We start from the raw sequence: 26943 nt of genomic DNA on the forward strand, positions 1-26943 counted from the left end.
CACATCTCTACAGATGACCCAGTTGGGTTGCTTTTCATGGCTGAGTAATATTCTATTGTATATGTGTACCTCATCTTCTTTATCCATTTATCTTTCAGTGGATATCTAGGTTGCTTCCAAGTCCTAGCCATGGTAAATAGTGCTGAAATGAACACTGGGGTGCATGTCTTTGTGAATTATGGTTTTCTCAGGGTATATGCTAGAAATGGCAACCCACTCCAGTATTCTTGCCTGGAGAATCCCCTGGACGGAGGAGTCTAGAAGGTTATAGTCAATGGGGTCGCAAGAGTTGACATGACTTAGTGACTAAACCCAGAGAAGGCAATGGTACCCCACTCCAGTACTCTTGCCTGGAAAATCCCATGGATGGAGGAGCCTGGTGGGCTGCAGTCCATGTGGTCGTGAAGAGTTGGACACGACTGAGCAACTTCACTTTCATGCATTGGAGAAGGAAATGGCAACCCACTCCAGTGTTCTTGCCTGGAGAATCCCAGGGACAGTGGAGCCTGGTGGGCTGCCGTCTATGGGGTGACACAGAGTCGGACACAACTGAAGTGACTTAGCAGCAGCAGTAACTAAACCACCACCCCCACCACAAGGCATATGCCCAGTAGTGGGGTTGCTGGATCATAGGGTAGTTCTGTTGTTTTTTAAGGAACCTCCATACTGTTCACGTGTACAGCCAAGTAATTCAGTTTTTTTTTTCCAGATTCTTTTCCATTATAGGTTACAAGGTATTGAATATAATTCCATGTGCAATATAATAAATCCTTGTCATTTATCTATTAATCCCAAGTTCCTAATTTATCTGTCCCCCTAACTTTCCCTTTTGGTAACCATAAATTTTTTTTCTATGTCTTTGTGAGTCTTTTTCATAGATCATTTGCATTATTTTAGATTGCACATATAAGAAATATAATATTTATTTTTATCTGACTGACTTCCCTTGCTCAGTCTCTTATGGGCTCACTGCTCCTTTCTCCTGGGTCCTGGTGTGCACAAGGTTTTGTTTGTGCCCTCCAAGAGTCTGTTTTCCCAGACTTTCCTGTGGAAGTTCTGTAATCAAATCCCACTGGCCTTCAAAGTCAAATTCCCTGGGGGTTCTCAGTCCCTTTGCTGGATCCTCAGGTTGGGAAACCTGTGGTGGGCCCTAGAACTTTTGCAACAATGCGAGAACTTCTTTGGTCTAATCCTCCAGTCTTGTGGGTCATCTGCTCTGTGATTGTATAGTGGAGCTAATGGCGACCTCCTCCAAGAGGACTTATGCCACACACCGCACCTCCCAGGACTGCTGCATCCAGAACCCCTGTCAGCCACTGCTGACCCGTGCCTCCACAGCAGACTCTGAAACACTCACAGGCAGGTCTGACTCAGTCTCTTTGGGGATCACTTCTCCTTTCCCTGGGTCCTGGTGTGCACAAGGTTTTGTTTGCACCCTTCAAGCATTTCTGGTGGGTATGAGATTTGATTTTAAACACGATTGAACCTATCCTACCATCTTGTTGGGGCTTCTCCTTTCCCCTTGGACTTGGGATATCTTTTTTTGGTGGGATCCAACATTCTCCTTTCAATGGTTGTTCAGCAGCTAGTTGTGATTTTGGTCTTCTCACAGGAGAAGATGAGTGCACATCCTACTCCGTCATCTTCTGTTAGCATGATCATATCTAGGTCCATCCATGTTACAGATGGTAAGATTTCATTCCTTTTCGTGGCTGAGTAATATTCCATTGCATATATGTGCCACATACTCTGTCCATCTGTCTGTTGGTAGACACTTAAGTTGCTTCTGTGTCTTGGCTACTGTACATAGTGCTGCTAGGAACATTGGGGAGCAGGTATCGAATCTTGTTTCCCACCCCCCCACCACTTTAAAGTCACTTTGATGCCGCCTTAAGCAGCTTCCTTCCAATTGTACTCCAGGCTTAGGCACAGACAGAAGGATTAGGTTTTATGCACTGCTTCACTCACAAAATAAGAGAATGCTTCCTGATGTCACAGGAGCTAGAATAGCCTCACAGAAAGGCAAAAGCACGAACTTGGATATGCCAGAAGTATTTGCAGGTGAGAGGCCCTTGGGATTCTCCTGACACGAGGGTATTTAAGCAGCTAAGTCAATGCCGAACACAGCCGCCCGTATCTAGTAGGCTGCTTTGGAAGGCAAGAAACCAGCAATGATCACTTTTAACAAGCTTGTCTCTTTTCCCAAACTTTAATTCAAAAGAATTGGGGTCTTTTCTTTCTAACGTTTTTTCAGGAGCTTTTTTTTTTGGGGGGGGTGGATTTTTCATCTTCTTTAAGAAAGTTTTGATAACTTTTGTTAAATAAGGGTGTTTAATAGAACTACCCTATGACCCAGCAATCTCACTCCTAGGCATATATCCAGAGAAAACCATACTTCAAATAGATACATGCACCTTAATGTTCACTGCAGTGCTACTTACAAGAGCCAAGAAATGGAAGCAGCCTAGATGCCCATCAGCAGAGGAGTTGAGAAAGAATATGTGGTGCATATATACAATGAAATAGAATATATACTCAGCTATTTAAAAAAAAATGAAATACTGCCATTTGCTGCAACCTGGATGAACCCAAGATGATCGTAGTAAGTAAAGTCAGACAGACAAATATATAATACCACTTACATGTGGCATGAACCCAAAGGTGCAAATGAATTTAATTATAAAACAGAAATAGAGTCAAAGATGTAGAAAACAAACTTATGGTTCCTGGCGGGAAGGAAGGGAGGATAAAGTAGGAGATTGGGATTGACAATATAGACAGTACTGTGTATAAAATAGATAACCACTAAGGACTCACTGTAGGACAAACAGGGCACTCGACTCAATACTCTGTAATGAAGTATAGGGGAAAAGAACCTAAAGAATGGATATATGTCTAAATGATTCACTTTGCTGTACATCTGAAACTAACACAACATTGTAAACCAACTATACGCCAGTCAATTCTTCTTTTTAAACATAAAGGTTTTCAAATAAAAGTATTTTAAAAATCCGTTATTTCAGAGCTTCCCCCACATAATCAGAAAATGGTACAGATGTAGCACAGTCATCTCACTACCCTGTCCCAGCTCTCATTTTGTACCCGCCCCCCCCCATCCCATGGGCTTCCCTCTTGTTCAGCTGGCAAAGAATCCACCTGCAATGAGGGAGACCTGGGTTCAATCCCTGGGTTGGGAAGATCCCCTGGAGAAGGGAAAGGCTACCCAGTCCAGTATTCTGGCCCGGAGAATTCCATGGACTGTATAGCCCATGGGGTTGCAGAGTTGGACACAACTGAGCAACTTTCATTTTCACTTTTTTCCCCTGCCCCATAGTTGGTAAGTAGAGAAATGGACCAGAGCATTACTATGTGGAACTTTCTTCTGAGAAGCAATAAAATAAAATCAAAGGCAAATATTCATTTCTTTTTCCAATTACACTATCATGTGGATATTCCTGACCAAATGCTTAGACTAGAGTTGGAAATGTCAATAATCTTCCTGAAGAGTTTACAAAAGGACACATATTTGGAATTAGGGCTTAACCCAGATGGAATATTTTCTCTCAGATGGTATGGTCTTCCCACTGGGACCTCTTGGGGTGAGGATTGGGAAGGCAGAAATGGTAGTGTTAGGAAATATTAACTTTGGGGGGATGCCTTGATAATGGTGCAATAGCTTTGATAGCAAACCATGAAATAAGACCAAATGTAAGACTGGGCAGAAAGTAGGTCTGGATGGAATAAAGCAGACAATCCGTTTTCTCGTAATAACTCACGATTCAGCACTGCAGTGTAGCTGCTTCTGCAGAATGACTTCATGTAGCTTTTTCTCCACAGTTGCCAGAACAACACACACAAAAACAAAATTATAAACAATGACTTGATCACATAGCCAGCCTAATAGAGGATACAAGCACTCAGAAATGTCCTTAGGCTGTTTGGGAGGATGTCATTTCTAGAAGACGAAAAAGAAAACCCAGATATGTATGGCCATTTCACTTGTAAAAATGGTGCTAATGAAATGAATCTGTTTCTAGTAAACTACTCTTTATGTCAAAGCAGACATTTGAGACCATTTTAAAACCACTCATCCAAGTAAAATATGAAACTGCTTACACTTTTCCCGGGGCAGATGATTTCACAGAAGCTAAGAAACCCCTATCATCAGACTATTGCAGTTAGTGTAGTGGTCCCAGTCAAAACCTTACCTCTTGAGTGCAAGGTAAGAGCACCTGTCTTTGGCTCTACCCCAACACAGGTGACTGGTCAGGTCACTACTGCAGGGAGAAAGTGTCCGTCACTCAGTCGTGTCCGACTCTTTGCGACCCCATGGACTGTAGCCCGCTAGGCTCCTCTTTTCGTGGGATTCTCCCGTCAAGAATACTGCCTGGAGTTCTTCCCAACCCCGGGATACTGGAGTGGGTTGCCATTCCCTCCTCCAGGGGATCTTCCTGACCCAGGGATCAAACCCAGGTCTCCTGCATTGCAGGCGGATTCTTTACCATCTGAGCCACCAAGGAAGGCAAACCTGGCCTAAAATCTCTGGGTTGATTTGCATCTCTGTCTGCATTCTGCAGGTAGGATGACTTACCCACCAGGTTGTATTTCAAGCCGTCCTACGGCAGCTCAGGCAAAGAAAACACCGTGCCTTCTCACTGCAAGAGTTATGATGTTCACTGGAATATCCCACAATTGGTCTTATGAGCTCAGTTCAGTCAATGACAAGGGCCAGAGGTACTCGGTACTGTAAACCAGGAACAACAGGACCCCTCATATATGGAAAGAGGTTGTTTCCGGTGGAGGTGTTGGTTGGAGGACAGAGGTTGTGTATAAGTATCAAGATGATGTCTGGGGACACGGGGGACTTGTTCTATATTCCTGAAATTGACAAACCTCAGAACTGATTTAGAGAAAAAGAACCAAGTACCCCCAACAGTCTAAATTCACAGATCTCACCAACTGTAATGTCAGGGCTAATTTTGCCACCTCCCTGCATAACCTGCTAAGAAGCATCATTTCATCAGAATGGGCACCACCCACCCATGTACAATCCTGCCTTATCCCTGCCTGTTGACATAAAAATGGGACATGGAGAGAGAAAAAGAGAAGACACATTTTGGGGAAGTATGCGGATCAAAAATGGCTGTCCCCAACCTCACCAAAACCGAAGCAAGGTGAGAATGATTCATAAAATTCAGGTCAGCTGCAGGAAGTGGATATTGATACCTGATTTTCTTATTGTGTAATTTACAAAGATACCAAGTCCATGGAATTTGCTTGAGCTGTGTCGTGGTTGTACCGAGTCCTTCCTGTCTAACTGCTACCACACTCCGAGATAGTTAAGTGTTAACTGTTAACACATTGTTAAACTGTCCTAGAGGACAGTTTAATTCAGTGATAGCAAACATGTTAAGTGTTCAGTGCTACCAGGAAAAAAGGGAAAAAATAAAAGCTTTGAGAAGAGACATCATGCTGCAACTGCCAAGGAGAAAGCGACAAAGAGCTCTCCCATAACTTCCAGGTCCCCATATTTCCAAGAGGTAGAGAAGATGAACCCAGCCCAGGTGGCATGAGCCAGAAAGGGTAGATGAGATCGAAAGCAGGTTTGCCAGGGGCCCCTTCAGGGTGAGGAAAAGAGGCTCAGAGAGCAGGTCGAGATACTGCCAGCTGGGGGCCAGCTGCGTGTGTACCTGAAACACACAAGGAACGACAGATGCTTAGGGCGAGCTGTTTGCAATCCAGCCCCCTGCGCCCTCTGTCGGTGAGGCCTTTTGGAGTCATCACTATTTATAAGGAATCCATTAAGGAGTATCGTAAGCCTTCCAAGGAAAATACGCCACAGTTAGTTAAGTAAGAGATGGTGTATAACTCCCTTCTCTCAACCACAGTGCCACGGAGATAAGCTCATGGAAGAGGGAATGTACCAGGGAGTGGGTTATCTGCCCCAGACCCATCATCTAGAGCCTTGTAATGTGCTTAGTCGCTCAGTCGTGTCCGACTCTCTGTGACCCCAGGGACTGTGACCCGCCAGGCTCCTCTGTCCATGGGGATTCTCCAGGCAAGAATACTGGAGTGGGTTGAAATGCCCGTCTCCAGGGGATCTTCCCAATCCAGGGATCAAACCCAGGTCTCCCACATTGCAGGTGGATTCTTTACTATCTGAGCCACCAAGGAAGCCCTTGAACACTAGAACCTTATGTTTCTGCAAATACCCAATGAATGTGTACACAGGTGTGTGCATGGGTACTTGGGGCGGCGTGGCGGGGGGTGGGGGTGGGCAATGTGGAATTCTGAATCAGGTGTAAGATTACAGTTTTTAAATGAACAAAAATCAGCCCCCAAAACAATTTGAATGATTCAATCCTGAAAAGTTATAGAATTAAACATCTTCAAGGTACCTTGCTACCATGGACAGTTCCATTAAGCACAACCGTGAGAATGACTGCTAGGAAAACTAGAACCACTTAATACCACAATAGATGAAACCCAGTAACTCAAGTGAATGATATTTTGCTACATGTGACAGAGACACACACATTTAACCAGGAGTGAAGGGATCAACCTTGGTTAAAGGCTCAGGGTAGGTTCCAGAGAGGAAGTGACAGCTGACTTAAAACCTGAGTGAAAGGTCTTCCAGGGGATAGATTGTGCAACAGCATAGACGTATAACAGCATCACTTATTTTGGAACTGAGCAAGTCAGAACAAAATAAGAAAAGTGGAGTGATAAGGAATGAGGCTGAGAAAATAAAGATTTGACTGTGTACAACATTGTTTGTTGACTAAGGGAAACTGAAATGTACCTGGTGGGTAGGGATGGCTGAGGCTTACTTACACTTGGTATGTATTATCTCCTGCTTCATCTCCATTGCCACTTCCCACGTTCAAGTCTTTATTATTCCAGTATCCTTCTGAGTACAGTAAAAAGATGCCTCATTTTGCTAGTGCAGATATTAATAGTCCTCCTTTTCACACTCAGAATCTCTCAGTTTGGACAATAAATGATAGTCACTCTACTTTTGAGTGTCCTTGTCTCTAGCTGTGGACGTTTTAAATCCTTTCTCTAATTCCCACATTGCTCCCAGTGGGGAGTTTTGAGAAGGAGAGAGAGAGACTTGGGGAAGAGGAACTCAGCAAGATCTGATGTGTGTGCATGTGTGTGTGTGGGTTAATGTGGAGTGAGAGAGATGAAGGACTTGAAGATAATTCACAGAATTCTGGCTTGGGAACTGACGATTAATTAGAAGAAAGAGGTTTGCCAGCTGAAGTCACCTGAGAGTTTGTGATAACAGTTGCTTTGGGAGCAACTCTGGATTTTTTTTCTGGAACAAATACAGCTCTTTCTCTTATAAGAAAAGAGGTAGGGAGAAAATTGATTACAGAATAAATAAATAAAATACAAAAATCATATGTATATTCATGAAAAAATAAAGACACCTGCTGAATTGAAATCCCATGGCAGTTGTTTGGGCTTCCCTGGTGGCTCAGGAGTAAAGAATCTGCTGAATGCAGAAGACACAAGAGAGGTGGGTTCGATCCCCAGGTCAGGAAGTTCCCGTGGAGAAGGGCATGGCAATCCCCGCTCCAGTATTCCTGCCTGGAGAATGCCATGGGCAGAGGAGCCTGGCAGGCTACAGTCTGTGGGGTCACATAATTGAACACGACTGAAGTGACTTAGCATGCATGCCCGCACGTCACTCATTTGGCTGGAGCATGGGACAACAGTGCTGCTCCCAGCAAAGTATTACGATACTGGATGCAGACTGGGTCTGCGTGCCTCATGCCCAGTGGAATCTTCTGCCTTCCTTTGTTTTCTTTCCTTCCTAGCTAGGTAAGAATCTGCCAACCCTGGAGTAAATGAATGACATACAGAACATATCAGGAAAGTAGTACAGACTTAGGCATTAACATTGCATGAAAATTGAAGAGTTATTAAAAATGAGATGACATAGCTGAGGACCGCAAAGGACCCAGAAACCCTGAGTTCCAATCCCCTTTGCCACGTCCAGCCTGGGAAGCTTTGAGCTAGTCATTTTCTTTCTCTAAACCTCAATCTGTAAATTTTGTGTTTTATCAACTGAATTCCAGGATTTGGACAGTAGAGTGACTTTAAATATGACAAGTCCTGTGCAAATTACATGCTACACTTTGTCTATCCATTTTTTTTTAATTAAAAAGTTGGAAAAGCACATGGAATTTTCTTGAGCTCTGTCTCAGTGATATTGAGTCCTTCCCTTTTAACTACTAATGCCTTCCTAGACTCAGAGGAAAGTTCAGTTCAGTGACATCAAACATAGTAAGTGTTCACTCTAAAATCAAGAGCCTTGTCTTAAGACTAGAGTTGCCATATGATCCACAATCACACTCCTAGGCATACACCCAGATGGAACTGTAATCCAAAATGATACACTCACCCCTGTGTTCATGGCAGTACTACTTTCAATGGCCAAGACGTGGAAGCATCCTAAATGTCCAACAACATAAGCGTGGATAAACAAAACAAGGTACACATAGACAGTGGAATATTAGTCACAATAAGTAACAAATAATGCCATTGGCAGCAACGTGGATGCAACTAGAGATTATACTAAGGGAAGTCAGACAGAAAGACAAATACCATATGGTGTCACTTATACGTAGCATTGTAAAATATGACATAAATGCACCTGTCTGCGAAACAGACAGACTCACAGAGAACAGACTTGTGGTTGCCAAGGCAGAGGGGGGTGTAGAGGAGGGAAGAATTGGGAGTTTGGGATTGGTAGGTGCAAACTATTACATATAGGATGGATAAACAACAAGGTCTTACTGGATAGCACAGGGAGCTATATTCAATCTTCTGGTATAAACTAATGGAAGAGAATCTAAAAAAATTTTAAAAATTTAAATAAAAATTAAAGAGCCTTGTGATGATACAAAAGACACCCCACATCAGTTCTTTCATCTGCCTCTGTTTCTGATAGCATCCTGGCCTCTTGATTGATACCTTAGAGGTATACTCTATGGGTCCAAACAAGGGGTTCTGGGTGGACTGGTGTTTAGATGAGGAGGTCAGCGTCAAGCTGGGGCAGGTGCTTATGCCAGCTTGAGTAGGCTTTGTCCCTGTCCACTTTGCCAGGCTTTCCTTGCTGGAGAGTGATGGATGTAAATGACACTGTTTGTTTACTGGTCAGTCACGTGTTTGAATTTGGTTTGTTGCTTTCAGTTTTCAACATGTCTATTGGAATAATCACACTGATGGTATCTAGCTATCCCTTTGAGGAGATGTGGTGTTAATTCTGTAACAGCCATAGGGACCCATTGAGGAGAAGAGGTGCTCCAAAATAACAAACAGAGTTGCCGCCTGTGCCCCAGAGAGGGGAGTAAATGGCTACCACTTGGGAAGCACATCAATTCTTCCAGGCTACCAGGGCCAGGCAGTATCATAAAAGGGGCAATTTATCAAATGGTACCTTAATGGCTTAGAAGGGTTAATGCACTTTGATCTGAAGTCTTTTCTGCAGTGAAATCACAATGGTTTCTTCACAGAGTCATTTAGGTTAGAGTATAATGCCATTAACCCCCAAAATGAGGTGGAGAACAGAAAAACAGTGAAAGAAAGCAAGAAAGAAAAGGGAGGATTCTCACTTTGTCATTTTATGATTGCTCTTTTTGGAAAAGAGAACTTCCCCGTACCACACTCCTTACCCATCCCCTCCACCTCACATCCCCTTGGTCCACACACAAACTGCATGCATGAAAATTGCCATCATTTTCATCAAAGTGCATTCGAAGCCCACAGGAGCTCACAATGTGAAGTGATTAGAGTGGTCCAGCGGAGTCTTTTAATTAAAGATGCTATTGACAAGATAACAATGGTCTGTGAATGTGGTTAATAGGTCTGAATGGAGGGGGCATCTTAATTCAGTATGAGGAAAGTCACTGGTTTGTGAGTTTGATTGTGCATTGTAAAGAAACAGCACATACTGTAATTATTTTTATTTGTATGTGCCATCTCTTTTATTGCCCATGCTGGAAGTAGAAATAACCTATCCTATTAAGATATTTAATATATATCATCCTTTCCATTTCACTTGGTTATAGCTTAATAAATATGCCAGGAGAAGATGCCAACCCACACTGGGGTTGCCCTTGTGCTTACTAAAGCAAGCCCTTCAAAAACCTGCATGATCAACTGCCTCCCTCCCTTGGTTACAGTCTTTAAGACAAACCATAACAATTTCCCAGGACCTCATAAAGTTAGAGGCAGATAGGGAGCTTCACTCTGCACGTGAACTTCAGCTGAAGCATGAAGATAACCCAAAGGTCAACCGACCCCCTCAAAGATTGTGTGGTGTCCAGGAAACAGCAGGGGGTCAGGGGGCAGCAGCAAAGGGATCTTGAGGTCCTAAATTTAAAATGGACAAGCCGTGAAAAGGCCAGTGGTAGACAGAAGAATGGCATCCCAAAGATGTCCATACCCTCATCCCTGGCACCTTACATGGCGAAAGGGACCTGGCAAATGGGATGAAAAGTTAAGGACATTGAGAAAGAAAGATCATCTGGATTATGCAGTCAGCCCACAGAAGGATCCTTCTAAGAGGAGACAGGAGTGTCTGTCAGATAATGAGATTTGAGGATGTTACAAGGCTCACCAATGGAAGAAGGGCTTTCCACCCAAAGAATGCCAGTGACCTCTAGAAGCTGGGAAAGCCCAGGAAACAGATCCTTCTCCATAACCTTGAGCAGGAATCCTGCCCTGCTGACACCTTCATTTTAGCTCCCTGGGACTTCTATTTCAGTTACCTAACTGTAACTTAAACTTGTGTTGTTTTGATCCAGTAAGTCTATGAAAGTTTAGTCACTCAGTCATGTCCCACTCTGCGACCCCATGGACTGTAGCCCACCAGGCGGCTCTATCCATGGAATTCTCCAGGCAAGAATGCTGGAGTGGGTCCCTATTCTCTCCTCCAGGGGATCGTCCTGACCCAGGGATAGAACCCGGGTCTCCCGCATTGCAGGCAGGTTCTTTACCGCCTGAGCAACCAGGGCAGGTAAGATGCAGTAAGCCTATGGAACAGCAGTAATAGGGAACCAACACAAGTGTCTGTTGTGGCCACACTACACTCCTCAAAGTGCTGTGTTTTCCTTTCTCCAGTGTCTGTGAATACCATCTTACCAATTCTCATGCCAGCATTGCACCTTCAAGGTTCAAGGTTCAGAGACCACGTCCCAGGGAACATCTGTCTCCTCTAGTTCTGGTACCCCCATCCCACACCACAGGACCCGCACCACTCACAGGAGATTCTGACCCCAGCTCTGTCACAAGGGGGTGTGACTTCGGCCACGTCCCTCCTCCCCGTGCCACACCCTCCTGTCTCCTTGATGGTGTTGACCTGATTACTCCTGTGTCCTGTCCCTGCCCCACCCCCACCCAAATGAAATGCTTCTCTGACACCGGATTCAGGTTCCTCCAGAGAAGGATGTTTTCCCCATCCAGAATGGCAATGAGGAAACAACTTAGCAGATAATAAAACCTGTCATAGCAGCGTACCACCTAGATCCCCTCTTCTCCCCTCTCTCTGGTTCACTTTAAAGCACTCTCCCTAAGCCATCATTATTCCACTTCTCCTAGTAAACAAAGCTAAACGCCGACACTGCATGAAAGATGAGGTTTAAATTGTGTCTAGGAACTGGTGATTTACACATGATTTGTGATTCCTTTAGTATATTAATTGGTAAACACCCAATGAATGTGTGTGTAAACTAAAGCCGCTGAACATATGCAGACAGTTGACTCTCTCAGTGGGGGTGTTGCTTACATTTCAGCAAAGTCAAATCCTGATTGCAGCCTGTGTGTAACTGCTCCCCCAACCCCAAATCCCATGTGCCAACTCCCCACCCATGATCCTATATCAGATAACAAAGTGGGCGGCACTGATCTTTAAACCTTTTAATAGTAAAGCCATATGCTTCCATCCTCTGCAAACGGTGCCCGTTGCTTGTTATAATCCACTGTTCTAACTGCTCCTCTCCTGCCCCAACTAATGGCATAGAATGGTGTGAAGAGCTGTAACATTATTTCCAGTGACTGCTCGTCAACTCCCCAACCAGGCAGCCTTCTGTATGAATACACGTACTATTTAGAGAGAGGCGATGAAGGAACTGACCCTGTGTATTTGCATTTTTGAACCGTAGTAGCCTCATCCAAAGCCTTCATAGTGAGCATTTCAACTTGGCCAGCATGTAAGTTCCATTTCAGAAGCCTGCTTGATCTGTATTTGACAGACCACTCCGCCCCCACTGTGTAAGGCATGGCTTCAGATGCTTTCTCAAGAATCACTCAAGTTTTCAAGAACCACACTTTTCTCCAACAGTAGTGCCTAGCTAATGTGCAAACAGACGATGCAAGTGAAAAGTACAAGTTGCTGGTCCCTATCTCAGAAATACTCAATCAGAACCATCATGGGTGGTGTCCAGGAATATAATTTTAAACAAGATACCCAAGGACTTCAGAACCACATTACAGTTTTACAGCTACTTAAAGACTGAAAGAGGAATCTACTGTGATAGAGATTTTGTTCAACATTTTTTCCCCTCTATTCTGCCCTTAATCACCCATCCTCTCTTTCTAGAAGTCTGTTTTGTTAAATCGTATTTAAGGGACTTCCCTGGTGGTCCAGTGGTTAAGAATCCGCCTGCCAATGCAGGAGACATGGGTTTGATCCCTGGTCTGGGAAGATTCCACTTGCCACAAAGCAGCTAAGCCCATGCACCACAACTACAGAATTCACACTCTAGAGTCCAAGAGCCTCAACTCCTGAGGCCCAAACACCTAGAGCCTGTGCTCTGCAACAAGAGATGCCACCACAATGACAAGCCTGTGCGCTGCAACAGAGAATAGCTCCCACTTGCTCCAAACGGAGAAAGCCACGTGCAGTACTGAAGACCCAGCACGTGCATGCTCAGTCACTGCACTCATGTTCGAGTCTTTGCGACCCCAGGGACTATAGCCCACCAGGCTCCTCTGTCCAGGGAATTCTCCAGGCAAGAGTACTGGAGTGGGTTGCATTTCCTTCTCTGGAGGATCTTCCCCAAACCAGGGATCGAACCCAAGTCTCCTGCATTGCAGGCAGATTCTTTACCACTGAGCCGCCAGGGAAGCCCCAAGACCCAGCACAGCCATAAATAAATAAATCTTTACAATATAAATCCTATTTACAGAGCAGTTGTTGGTTAGTCTCTCAGTCATGTTCGACTCAGCGACCCCATGGACTGTAGCCCGCCAGGCTCCTCTGTCCATGGAATTCTCCAGGCAAGAATACTGGAGTGGATTGCCATGCCCTTCTCCAGGGGATCTTCCCCACCCTGGAACTGAACCCGGGTCTTCCCGCACTGCAGGCAGATTCTTACCATCTGAGCCATCAGGGAAGCCCATTGGAGTTAAGTCCCCCAGGAGACCTAGTCACTGTTGGGGTTGACTGATGCGCCATGCTGGCTTTCGAAAGGGCCTGTCTCTCTGAGAGATCCTGAAATGGTGTTTCCTACCGATCTCAAAAATTTGGTCAGAGGTGTGTTAGTGACACAGGCATCACACTCGAGTAAGACAAGAGAAATCATAAACCTCAAACCGTGATTTTTATCCACAGCAATGTTACCACTGTTGGTCAGTATGAGGATTTCAGGGAAAAGAGAAAAAGAATAATAATAGTTAAAACTCTGTATCATCTCAGGTAGAAAACTGTAGGAGGCTGGAGCCAGCTAAGTATAGCTTTCATCTATCAGCTTTTTTATGTCTGTTCCATTAAAATATGATTTAATTATGGATCGACCCAGGGTCTGGCATAGTAAAACTATCATTACCTTCCTGCCCGCATTCCTGAGTGATGCTCTGGGTAAAGGTGATCAAAAACCTACATTCATCTGTAATGTAGACCATAAGGAGGAAAGGAGAGGGTGATGATTACCAAGCATAGCATGGCAGATGACAACAGTCAAACCGCGTCTTTAAAAACGGAGCTGAGTGTTTTGTTTGAAAAGAGTGACACGCTGCAAGCCTAGAATCAGGTCAATAGATGTTGAGAACAAGAGCCAAATGTGCCCGGATGCAGCTCCAGACCTGCCATGGGCAGCACTTGCCGCCTTGCAGCTGACCTTCGCCGTGACCTTCTGTTGACCTTGGTGGGCAGATGGTGCTGCAGAATGTGAGTCCCCACGTGGCAAGGTCTGGACCACAACCTTGCCACCACCGAGTTCAGAACCACCACCACACATTCTGTGCAGTTGTCAGCGACCCTAGTGATTTCATTGTAGGAATTCTAGACCTGAGCCCCTCTTCATTAGTGTCTGTTTCAGCAGAATTTCAAATTTAAAGAAAAGCTGCAAGAATAGTACAGGTGACTCTTGAACAACATGGCTTTGAACTGGATGGGTTCACTTTTCAATAGTCAATAATTACAAGCTGTGTGTGGTTGGATCCACAGGTATGGAGCCACAGATAAGGAGAATCATGGAAGTTGAAGGATAATCATAAGTTATGCATGGGTTTTTGACTTAGTAGAGAGTGTTGGTGCCCGTAAACTCCCATGTGGTCAAGGATCCTCTGTATAGAGTTCCCAGCCTTCCCACACCCAGATTCACAAACGTTAACATTTTAGTATGTTTTCTGTGTTCTGCTGGTTCTTTCTCCATCTGTGTAAGTACTGGGTTAGCCAAGAAGTTTGTTCCAATTTTTCCATGTTAGAGGCAAACTTTTGGCCAATCCAATAAAATACACACAGTTTTTAACCATCATGAACAAGATATTCCTTTGCCCCCAGATACTTCATTGTGTGTATCCTAAACACAAATTCTTACATGACCAAAGCAAATTATCAAAATCAGGAAAAACATAGGTACAATACTATTATTTACTTCACAGACTTTATTCATATATCACCTGTTATCCAAATAATGTCCTTTATGGCAATGAAAATTCAGGTCCATTCAACTACATTCTGTTATCATGCACCTTTTTTGGTCTCTTTTAATCTAGTGCAGTTCCTGAGTCTGTTGCTAGTTCATTATATTGACGGTTTTCAAGAGTGCAGATCAGTTAGTTTGTAAATATCCTTTACGTTGGGCTGATATTTGTTTAATAAGTTCTTATGATTAGTGTCAGTATAAGTATTATTGGCAGGAATGTTACAGAAGTGATGCTGAGTGCCTTTTGCTTTTTCATATCAAGAAGTATGTTCTGAAAATTAATCCCTTTACTGGCAAGATTAACTGAGAACTTGGGTTAGGTGGTATCTGCCAAGGCTCTCAAGTACAAAGTCATGTCGATTCTTTGTAATTAATAAGTACCTTGTGGAAAGATACTTTGAAGCCATGCAAATAGTCTCTTATTCTTCAAACTTTCACCAGAGTATATAGCATCCTATTCATAATCCTTAACTGAGTCAATTATTAATATGATTAGTTGTCAAATGATGACTTTCTACACTTACTAGTTGACTTCTTATTGCATGGACTTCCCTGGTGGCTCAGGTGATAAAGAATCTGCCTGCAGTGCAGATCTGGGTTCAATCCCTGTGTTGGGAAGAATCCCCTGGAGAAGGGAATGGCTTCCCACTCCAGTATTCTTGCCTGGAGAATTCCATAGACAGAGGAGCCCGGTGGGCTATGACTGAGTGACTAACACAACATGGTTGTTTGCTACTGTATAGAAGAGTTTTTCCCTTCCCATTTATATCTGTATCTTTCCTGGTTCCTTATTTTATTCAATGGGTTGTCATCCTTTACTCCCATTATTCACTTTGATGCCAAAAATGTTCCAGACTTGGTCACTGGAAACCACTGGTTCCTATGCTTTCTTTGTAATTATTTTGAGTGCTTGTGGTCTCTATTGGGCATTGGAAGGCAATGAGTATGAAATAAAAGGAAAACAAAGATCAGCTTTCAGGGTGAGAATGTTGCAATGACATCGCTCAGGCGTGACTGGGGAAATGCCTTGTTAGTTATTGAAGGAAAGGGAGCAAAGGTTTGTGGGGTACGAGGGAGTGAGATGTGGGGACATCTGAAGAAAGATTCCAGAGCAGGAGAAAAGCTACAGTTCCTTAAGTGGGGGGAAGAGGGCGAGATGTTGGCATTTTCAGTGGGATTCCTCTGACTGCTGAGTTGAGAAGTGACCGTGGTGGAAATACGAAAGCACTGCCAAGGTGCCTTCAATTCCCATAGTATTCATCCTCAGGCACTGGAAATCCCCTTAAAGCACGTGTGTTGAGGTAAGGGCAATCTATTGAATCTAAGTTTGGAGTAGGAAATGGCAATCCACTTCAGCATCCTTGCCAGGAAAATCCCATGGACAGAGGAGCCTGGTGGGCGACAGTCCATGGGGTTGCAAAGAATCAGACATGACTGAGCATGCATGCACACATTAAATAAAGCAGCCATCCAAAAGCACAGCTTCTGTAGAAATAAGACTCATAAAAAGGCAGGAGAGATGGGAATTGAGGATTGAGAAGCAGAACCCTCCTGCATGGAGCACATACTATGTGCTTTTTAGGCTTTACTTCTTTTAACTCCAGAACAATCTTAGAGTGTATATATATATATATTTTTGACCATATTGCATATCATGCAGGATCTTAAGTTCTCTGACCAGGGATCGAACCCACAACCTTTGCGTTGGAAGCGCAGGGTCTTGACCACTGAACTCCCAGGGAAGTCCTCAAGTAGAGGTTACGTGTTATGGGAGGCAAGTGAGGCTCCACAGGGCTTTCCCTTCTTCCACCCTCTCTGGTTTTCTTGACACAGAAAAGGTCAGTGGAGGGATGTGGTATCAGAGACAGTGCCGTGAAGCCCACAGATAGGACACGATCAAGTTCTTTTCCGCTACTTCTGTGTTCTCTGCCGCTCCTCTGCTACTCTTGGTTCTCTCGCTGGTAACTCACCAGGGTTAGCCATGGGGGGCTTTCTGTCTTGCCAGACTTCCAGACAAGAGGCCCCATGCCCTTTACTAGCAGCCTCTCCTGCCAAGTGTATTTATTTGGTGGTTGGGGACGTCACAGCTAAAGAGATGGCAAAATTTTCCCCATAACTCTCAGCTGCACTGCATGAGCAGAAATTTGAATTCACAGCCATGTTTCCGTACAGTTGATCAATAAAGCCACCTGCTTACACAGACCTGGCTCTTAAATTATGGATCTTTTTATATCAGCATTCATAAACATGTACAGCATATATATGGAGAAAAGGCAGGGGCTGGTAACAAAATGAAAAAATTAAATAGCAAACGTCTCATACAACCAGACTTTTCATACGTGAGTGTGTGTGATGCACAGACAGACTGTTCATATTATGGTCCAGAAAATCACTGCTGTTCTTAGTTCTCACTTATTGGGAGCTCACGGCAATTTTAGAAGAATGTGTTGCCCTTTTTTAAACCCCTAGCAAGAGCATGAATACTTCCTTGGTGTATGTAATACTGGATTGGCCGAAAAGTTCATGGGGTTTCCCATAACATCCTATGGAAAAACCCAAACAGACTTTGCTAAACTCAATATGATGTGGGCAAACTTAAATGCCATCCACACTTGCCTTACAAATCTTTGGTTTTTCCCAGTTATGAGCTTCTTCCCTCAGCCCTGTTGCCCCCAGATGTCCTAGGTCTGTATCCATAACTCTACTTGGATGACATTTTTTCCTGCATCTTCATTTGGGACAGAGGGCCAGCCATCTCCTAGCACCAAAAGAGAAACACAGTGCATCTGGCCATAGGGCTCAGAAGCTCCAGAAGTCAGAAATCTGGGGTGACTTTGCCACCATCTCTTTGACTGACTGCCTGTGACCTTATGTGTTAATACCTGCGCGCACAGGTGTGTGGAGCACTTTAATTAATATTTGTAAATCTCCCTGATTGCCCCAGATAGAAGGTGGCAGAAAAGGGCAAATCATTATTAATCACAGGGGGAACAAAAACGGAGAGATTAAGTTTTGTTCCTTCACCAGAGACAGACCTACACATACGGACACTATTTTCACAGTAGGAGAATTAGACAGAAATCTTATTTCCTTTGCACTTCCAGAAATGTCCAATGTCTGCTTAACGTGAAGTCCCATCCCACGTCCCACCTAGGTGTCTACGTGCACCCCCTCCAACTCCTAATGATGTTTTAAGTTATTACTGAAAGGCGCCTTCTATTCACAAGTGTGAGAGTTCATCTAATGAGCTGCTTTCAGTTCATTGGCATTAAATAATTCCCCCAATTCCCATATGTTTGAACAATGTGCTCAACAAGGGGGAATGCTTCTCTGAAAGCTATTCAAGTTCTTTTAGGAGCTTGTCCTTGGTCACCCATATGCACACCAGCTATCCCTGTCTGTGAGGACGCAAGCAGCAATTACCCGGAAAACGTTCTAATGGCCACTGGCAGGCATCCACGCGCAGACTGCTGCCTCGTGCTGGCTAGAACCCTCCTCACATTCGATTCACACCTCAAGGAGAGCATTCTAGGCTGTTCACAGAACATTCGTGATTACTAAAACCTGACTTTCCAGACCCACCCACCACCACCACCCCAACTTGGCCTGCCCTACTTAGAGATGTAAATGCATAAAAGGCATATTTTCCATTTTGCCTATGCTTTGCCTGGAAAGGAAGAGCTGGTAACTTTGGTTGCCTACGTGGAAGGCTGACTTTGAGGAAGGCAGCTTCTTGGGGAGGGAGGAAGAGCCTGTGATCGTGTTCAGGTCTGCTTTAGGTCCTGGAGAGGAGGACCTCCAAGGAGGAGGTCCTCCTCCTTGCTTATCTGCCTTGACTTTTGTTGCGGCAGCAAATTATAGATAATGAGCTAAAGGGTGACCGTGACCAACCAGAGAAGCAAACAAGCAGTGTCCACAAACGCAATTCAGAAATTAACACGTTAGATGTGCTCATGGAAAACCTGGTTGTTTATACAAGACCACAGAAAAGGTAGTATCTTTTAGTACTAACTTCATCCAGCTCTTGTGATCAGGAATGACATTCTTAGATGCCCTTCCTCGGTGAGATGAGAGAAAACTTAGGCAATACTATCAATCCTAGCTCTCATGTCGCATTGTTCATCTGAGAGTCCTGAATTGCTTTACAGACTATATTCTGAATCAGTATATTTCTTACAAGTGAAAATACCGACAAAAAAAAAAAATCAATTAGCTTTTTCTAAAACACATAGCAGCTGGGGAAAATGGGTAGACCTCTGGGTTCTCATTGATTGCTGTCCTATAACCCACCCCATCTTACTGTTTAAGGGCAGAGATTAAAAACAAAAGCCACAGAAACGGAACAGGAAGGCATTCAGTCAGGTGGTATTATTTCCTTTTAGTCAAATTTCTTTGATCTGTTTCATGGCTGTGCCTTTTCGTTGTAAATTATTCACAATACAGGAAAATCTAAACACCAGGTTTAGGTAGAATGATTTTAAATTTATAGCTAAAATAGCAAAAAGATGAAAGATATATATTCATGTATTTGATTATGCAGTTTATAACTGTCTACTGCGCTATCACTATAAAACTTGTGTATTTGCACATTGGCAGAAAATAAATGTTTTCAAAACCAGAAGAGACATTCAGTCCGGATTCATTTAAAGTGTTGCTTTGTTTACAAAAGTAATATGTTTTGTTGCTGACTAGCATTAAACGTATTTGTAGGATGTGTTCTTGGGATTACCAGATTGGTCACTTCTATAACAATTTTGGCTTTGGTCATTGATAATATTATCAACAAGAATAAGGATTCAGCAGCTGGTGTGTGACATGCCAGCTAGGTCTTTCTTTCTACTGCTCTGCCCTGTCTTTCTCAAGAAGCTTTTGTCATTTTGTTTCTTAAAATCTACATATGAAATCTAGGCTCACCTTTAGAAGAACCAAATTAACAAAACTAGTCTGTATGCTTGAGTGGTTCAAGACAGATGTCTGTAGTCCTGCCCAGGCACCCTCCAGGAGGTGGTGATCCTCAGGAGGGTGTCCCAGAAAGGGTTTTGCTAATAATCTCTGTAACTAAATTCTCATCCAGATATGCCCCCCCACCCCACTCCTTTACATGTTTCTCTCTTTTATTCTTTCCCAACCGTACAGCCTCCAGTCGGATGGATCCGAGGTGCTCCTGAGTCCAGAAGTCACCTGTGGTCCCCCCGACATGATCGTCACCACTCCCTTCGCCCTGACCATCCCACACTGTGCAGATGTCAGCTCTGAGCACTGGAACATCCATTTAAAGAAGAGGACCCAGCAGGGCAACTGGGAGGTGAGACCGAGAGCCTTCCTTAAAAAAAACAAAAAATACAGCTGTACGGAGTTTGGAATGGACGGTACATGTGTACACACCGCTATATGTAAAGTGGATACCCAGCAAGGACCTACTCTATAGCACAGGGAACTTGGCTCCGTGTTATATAGCAGCCTGGATGGGAGGGGAGTCTGGGGGAGAATGGATACGTGTATGTGTGTGGCTGAGTCCCTTCCCTGCTCACCTGAAGCTATCACAATATTGTTAATCGGCTCTACTCCACTATAAAATAAAAAGCTTTAAAAAAAATTAAAAAAAACAGGGCTTAGGTTCCACCTGTGAAATGGAATTAACTTTCCCTTCTCTTCACACAAGCCAGCTATGAAATTGGTGAGCATTTGCTTGTTTTTCAGGGGGTTGGTGGCCAGTATTTACAGCATCCTCAAGGTATTGGCTAGCTGTGTGTGTGTGTCACGGGTGTCATAATGGGAAAAAGAAGCCAGAGAGGATATGAAGCTTTTTCTTTTGATTTTAGAATACAGTTGTAATCACCCCCACAGGCATGTACCCTTGTGCACCTGCCTTTCGTACGTGAAACCGTGACTTCTGCCTTGGTTCCCAGGCCATTTCCCTGCCCCAACTGACTTTCCCTGTGGCCTCTGTGGGAATTAGGGAAGAGGCCCAGGGTAAGCCAGCTGTATTCATAAAAGGAATCACTATCTGGTTTTGCCAAAATAGGGATTGTAACAAATTTATATGGAAGTATTCAAGAACAGAGTAGCTGCTAGGTAGATGTGGCTGAATTAATGAAGGCCTTGAAAATCATTCTGTCTTTCCCTGTGTATGTGAATGCATGTAAGAAACAGTACAGGGAGAGAAGGAAAGAGACAAGCTGAGGATCCACAGGAGAAAAGTAAGGACAAGAGAGCCGGTCACGACAAAGAAAGATGGCAGGGGACTGGCTATTTTAAGCGAAACCTGATTTATCTGTCTGATGGGGATTCCTTTGATGTCTGTCTGGGGTCAGTTTGCCTGAAAGCAGATGAATTATCTTGTTGGAACACAATGACCTCTTCCAGCTAGCCCTGGGATCTTACCTCCCAGGAGATGCTTCAGGAGAAGGAAGTAAAAGGAAAGTCATGTTTCTTGAGGAGAATAAAATTCCCAGTTGCTTCAGTGGTTACAGTTACCCTGCCCAGTTCTGTCTTGAAACGAGTCCCTCTTTGTTGAAAATGCATTCTGCTATTTATTCAGTTGTGATATAACCACAGGGGAATTTCCAGGGGTGTGAGGTTCCATAGGTTTCATAAAGGGGCCGGATTTGGAGCTCTTTTTCATTACATCTTGCTTTGCCTGGATTTTTACCACATTAGTTTTCCTTCCCGGCACTTCCTCACAGTCATTTACATCCAGATGGTGTTCGATTTACTCTCTATCAAATCGGTCACACATACCTTAGCAGGGAGGGTGAAATACTCTGATACATCTTATTCAAACCATTTATTGGATGGTCCCTCATGCATGATTTTGATGGAGTGAAAAGAGGATAAAATATTTGAAAGAAAGTAAACATTACCTTAGGGATATTGGAAGAGGTTTTCAGAAATAGACCTTTATAAAAAACATAAAATTTTCTCATTGATGTTAAGGTTCAAGGCTGTTTTTGTTTTCTTTAATTTGGCCTTGAACAAATTAACCGAAAATTGTAGAGCTTTGAAAGTGATGTTTGTTATAACCTACTAAATCAAATTCCAACTCTACACTGAATATAGCCGTTCCTTCAGCTCCTGATGTCAGCAGTTATTTTGATAAAAGAAAAACATTTAACACCAAGAAAATGAGTTCAATAAAAATATTCTGGAAAAAAGATGTTATATCCTTGCAAAGTGACTGTTAAATTACATTGTTTCCCAAACTGAGAGAGTTCAAGACGTCTTTTCCCAACAGGAAGTGATGTCGGTGGAGGATGAATCCACATCCTGCTACTGCCTTTTGGACCCTTTTGCATGTCACGTGCTCCTAGACAGCTTTGGGACGTATGCCCTCACCGGGGAACCCATCACAGACTGTGCCGTGAAGCAGCTCAAGGTGGCAGTTTTTGGCTGCATGTCCTGTAACTCTCTAGACTACAACTTGAGGGTCTACTGTGTGGACAACACCCCTTGGGCATTTCAGGTCAGCCCTTTCTCTAGTTCCTCTTGTGGTGTCATGAGAACATGGGGTTTCCTAAAGATCGGTGTCAATAGAGAATCTGATCGCGAAGGGCGGGTCTGGACAATGAACCCATATCACTGGCTCGATGGGGATCCCCGTCTCGAAACAAGAGCTGTGTTACTGTGTGCCATTGATGTGCTGAAGGTCCAATGAGGTACTTGGCACTCAAGAAGAGAGGAGGGGTAGACTAACACACAACTTTGTGTGCTAAATGAGAAAACTGACTAGAAGGATAGTCGTAATTCAGGAAGCAGAGGCCCAGTCGTGAGAGAGAAGTCTCTGAGGATCCTTTGGAAACCTCCTTGGAGGAATGAGATCTGAGACCTAAAGAGGAAGGGATACCACGTCCAGAGAGGAGAATGGCGTGAACCACAGGAACAAGAGTTATTTGATGTGCGGTTGAGCAATGAGACGCGTGGTTGGATCACCTGAAGGTCACAGTTCAGGGACAACAATTATAAATCATCCCTCAGTAGGTAGTCCCATGACATCCTGAACACACAGTCTGTTAATTTTTCAGTTTATTAGGGCAGAGATGGTTCCTTTCCGTTTTTGCTCCTTTTAATCACGTATGATCCTTTTTGAATTAACACCTCTCAGAGAGTACAGGTTTATTAATAGCCACAAAAATAATGCAGAAGTGCCTGTGTAAGCCCTGCCCGTGTATAAATAGCATAGCTCTCCTGATACACCTCATCCCAGGTCCCAGCTATTCCAGTTCTGAATCATTAAGCCCATTATGCTTTTCCTCAGTAACTAGCTTTTAAGACACTGAGCTGGAAATCTCATGTTTACCAATGGGAGAGAGAAGATGACGTGAATCCTGAATTTAAACCAGTAAAGGTGACACAGTGCCAGCTTATGTGCCCACATTTTCCCTCTCTCTTAAGTAGCACAGGCCATTATAAAGGGCGCACTTCAGCATCTGACTGTTCACAAGAGAACTTTCTCATGAGGGGTGCCATTTTGTCAAGAACATCAGCGTAAGCAGTTAAACCTTGCCCTATGAATGCCATTTTAAACTCTTCCTCTGCTTTTGAGACCCTGTAATAAGAGGATTTCTCCAAGATAAAATTACCTAACAGACATTGAATAATCAAAAATCGACTGACATATGATATCACTTATATGTGTAATCTAAAAACACGACACAAATGACCTCATCTATGAAACAGAAACAGACAAGGAGAACAGACTTGAGGCTGCCAGGGGGATGGGAGGGGAGAGATCAGGAGTTTGGGGTGAGCTGACGCAAACTGTTACATATAGGATGGATAAACAACAAGGTCTTCCTGCATGGCACAGGAAGCTGGATTCCATGTCCTGTGATAAATCACAGTAGAAAGTGAAAGTCGCTCAGTCGTGTCCGACTCTTTGTGACCCCATGGACTGTATAGGCCGTGGAATTCTCCAGGCCAGAATAATGGAGTGGGTAGCCTTTCCCTTCTCCAGGGGATCTTCCCAACTCTGGGATCCAACCCAGGTCTCCCTCATGGCAGGTGGATTCTTTACCAGCTGAGCCACAAGGGAAGCCCAAGAATACTGGAGTAGGTAGCTTAAAACCACAATAGGGAAGACTATAAAAAAGAATGTATCTATGTATGTATCTGAAGAACTATGCATCACAGCAGAAATGAACCTGGCATTGTAAATCAGCTATATTTCAAAAAGAAAATTAGCTGAGGTTACTTCCACCACTGAATAGTTATAAAATGTGCCATCACACTAGTTGGTTGTTTAGTAACTCAGGCAGATTTTGAGATCTCAGTAAACACGGAGGGCTGGGGTAGATTTCCAATCTCCTGTGTCACATGGGTAACCCACTGCTAACTAGGGTTACCCTGAGGATCTATTCATGACAACCGCCTTGGAATTAAGACCTCATAACTGGTTTGGATTTTGCTTTGAATAACACTCTCACTGCTAATGCATATACCAGCAAGTTAGACATTTGCCCAAGGAATTTCTAAGTGACTTGCAGATAATGTATTTTCATTCCTACTGATTGCTACCAGATTCTAGAACAGCTCAGCTGTTCACAGATGAATTGCTGTGGGAATCATGAAAATGAAGCTCAAACCACAGCTTTTCAAACCACTATCCATTCCTGTGGGTAGCAGATCCTTTTTAATCAATGCTTGAGAAACTGGCATGCTCCCTCTAATTGAATATAAATGTCTTTATTTCATCGAGAGAGACTTCCTAAAATTATTTAATTTTGCTGTAGAGAAATGTTTTCCAGTGGAGATACCTCTGGCCCGTTTGCCAGAATCTATTTACTACCAGTGATTCCTTCTCTCTCCTATTATGTCAAATAAACCTGATTTTAGAGTTGAGTTGGTTGTACTTGCTATTGACAGGATGTATGTGACAGCTGTCATGAGCAGCAAAGGCCATGCTCTTCCTCTGGGGTTCTGAGAGATCACCAGGCTTGGCTGAAGAACATTTCTGGCCTGAATCTGGAAAGATTAAAACATAACTCGTAGCTTTTCTGAACACAACCATTCACTGCCTGGTCTTAGTCTGAGTTTTGTGCAAGAAAGGAATCTTGCTTTCTGGGTGTCTATCTTGCTAAGAGAACATGTTCACAACCTTCTTCCTGAGTTCATTTAAACTACCTTGGTATCCCAAATCATCTATGTCGTATTTTTCATGACTTCATGTGTGGTATTTAGTTAGAGGGAAATATATAATTACAAAGCCATTAAAATAATTCCACTTGAAGAAAGCCATAGCAACAGTCTAAAAGACTTCACACATTATTATTAGCTCCCCCCAACTTTAGTGGTGTGAGCTGAGCATCTTGTATGCAGTGATGAGTCACCTGCTGTAACTCTAATAGAACCTTAACTTCTTAGTCAAAATTCACAGGTAGTTTTTTCATAAAGTATTTCTGCAGAAATTGCCTACCCTGGAATTTGCCTCAGTTATCACTATAATGAACATGTTTGTCATGATTTGGAAAGAGAGGCCAGCATGGCTGTGACACTTACTGTCTTTACTGTAGTGCATCTTTCATCGCTCAAAGAAGTGAAAAAATCTGAGCCCGGCCAGAACTGGGCTTGTAACCAAGAAGGAAACCTCGTTAAAGGGCATGGTTGCATTTTCACGTCCCTTGCATCTCCCTGGGAAATTGTTGTTGTCCAGTCACTAAGTTGTGTCCGACTCTTTGCGACCCCATGGACTGCAGCATGCCAGGCTTCCCTGTCCTTCGCTGTCTCCTGGAGTTTGCTCAGACTCGTGTCCACTGAGTTAGTGATGCCATCCGTTATGTCCCCCAATTGTGTAAACGCTCACCCTCTTACTGGAAATCCTTGGAAGAAGGGCAGCTTCTAGACCCAACTCTCCTGTCCTCATAGAACTAGGTGGGTACCTGGCCAGATAGTGGCCCCACCAAAAAAAAAAAAATATTCCTCTAGAGGATTTTAATCAAACACACACTCTTCATTTTCAGCCAGGCCCTCCTTCTCTTCAGGGCTTCCCCAGAAGCTCAGTGGTAAAGAATCTGCCTGCCAGTGCAAAAGACAGGGGTTGAATATAGGTTGGGAAGATCCCCTGGAGAAGGAAATGGCAATCACTCCAGTATTCCTGCCTGGGAAATGCCATGGACCAAGGAGCCTAGCTACATACAGCCCATGGGGTCACAAGGAGTCAGACATGACTTGGCAACTAAGCAACAACAAACACCTTCTCCTCTGCCCCCTGCAAGGCTGCTAAGTTGCTTCCCATTTGCTCTGAGGATATTTCATCTGTATCCTTGTAGCAATTTCTTTGAATGACAAAAACAAAATACCTCATGTACGTTGGGTAAGACATAATTAATTTAATTCCAGATATTTGAAGATATTTTAAATAAATCTAAAACCATCTCTACAGAAAATTAAATCAGCTCAGATAGGCTTTATTAAAAAAAATAATAATAACAAATGCCATCTGCCCGAAGGTGAGAAAGGGACCAATGACTTCCTGCTCCTGTATTTCTGTAATAATTAGAGCTGCAATTTTATGTTTGTGTGTTTGACATTGCTGCTTTTGATGAATTCAAGCCGAAGGTTGCAGAATGGTGATTTATTTTCAAAGCTTTATATGCTAAGACCTAAGTTTCTGTTATCGCGTTTGTATTACGTTCTCTCTCTCTCCACATACACAAGTTCAAACAAACCTTGACATAGGGAAAGCAAGGAATTAAGCACTTGCCATATCTTAGGGGGAAAAAAAACGAAAAGAAAAAACAACGTTTTTCTCCGTTGCTTCCAGCACTCCTATGCAGTACCCCCTGGTCCTCATTACTTACTTGGCATTAATGTGGATTTAGAATCTAATTTCAAAGGATTTCCTCCAGATATAGTTCTTGTGTTTATCAATAATGCAACCTTGGGAAATATTGTTCACGTACAGTATTTAAAGGAAAACACCACAGCGACATAATTTCCGTATGTGTATGTGCGTGCTTAAGTTCAAACAGTTTTGTCTTATAAATATGTAAATTCAGCCTGCCTG

General features: G+C 43.5%; 1 protein-coding gene across 4 annotated transcripts in view; it reads left to right on the forward strand.

Moving 5' to 3' along the window:
• Positions 1–26943, forward strand: part of UNC5D (unc-5 netrin receptor D) — a 603713-nt gene that overhangs the window by 537827 nt on the left and 38943 nt on the right. For all 4 annotated transcript variants that reach the window (XM_043454535.1, XM_043454537.1, XM_043454536.1 and 1 more), the window contains 2 exons: positions 20079–20247; positions 22177–22404. In XM_043454535.1, coding sequence (XP_043310470.1) covers positions 20079–20247; positions 22177–22404 — 397 coding nt within the window. The remainder of the gene's footprint in view (positions 1–20078; positions 20248–22176; positions 22405–26943) is intronic.

This window comes from Cervus canadensis, chromosome 31 (genome assembly GCF_019320065.1).
Source record: "Cervus canadensis isolate Bull #8, Minnesota chromosome 31, ASM1932006v1, whole genome shotgun sequence".
Taxonomy (NCBI): domain Eukaryota; kingdom Metazoa; phylum Chordata; class Mammalia; order Artiodactyla; family Cervidae; genus Cervus; species Cervus canadensis.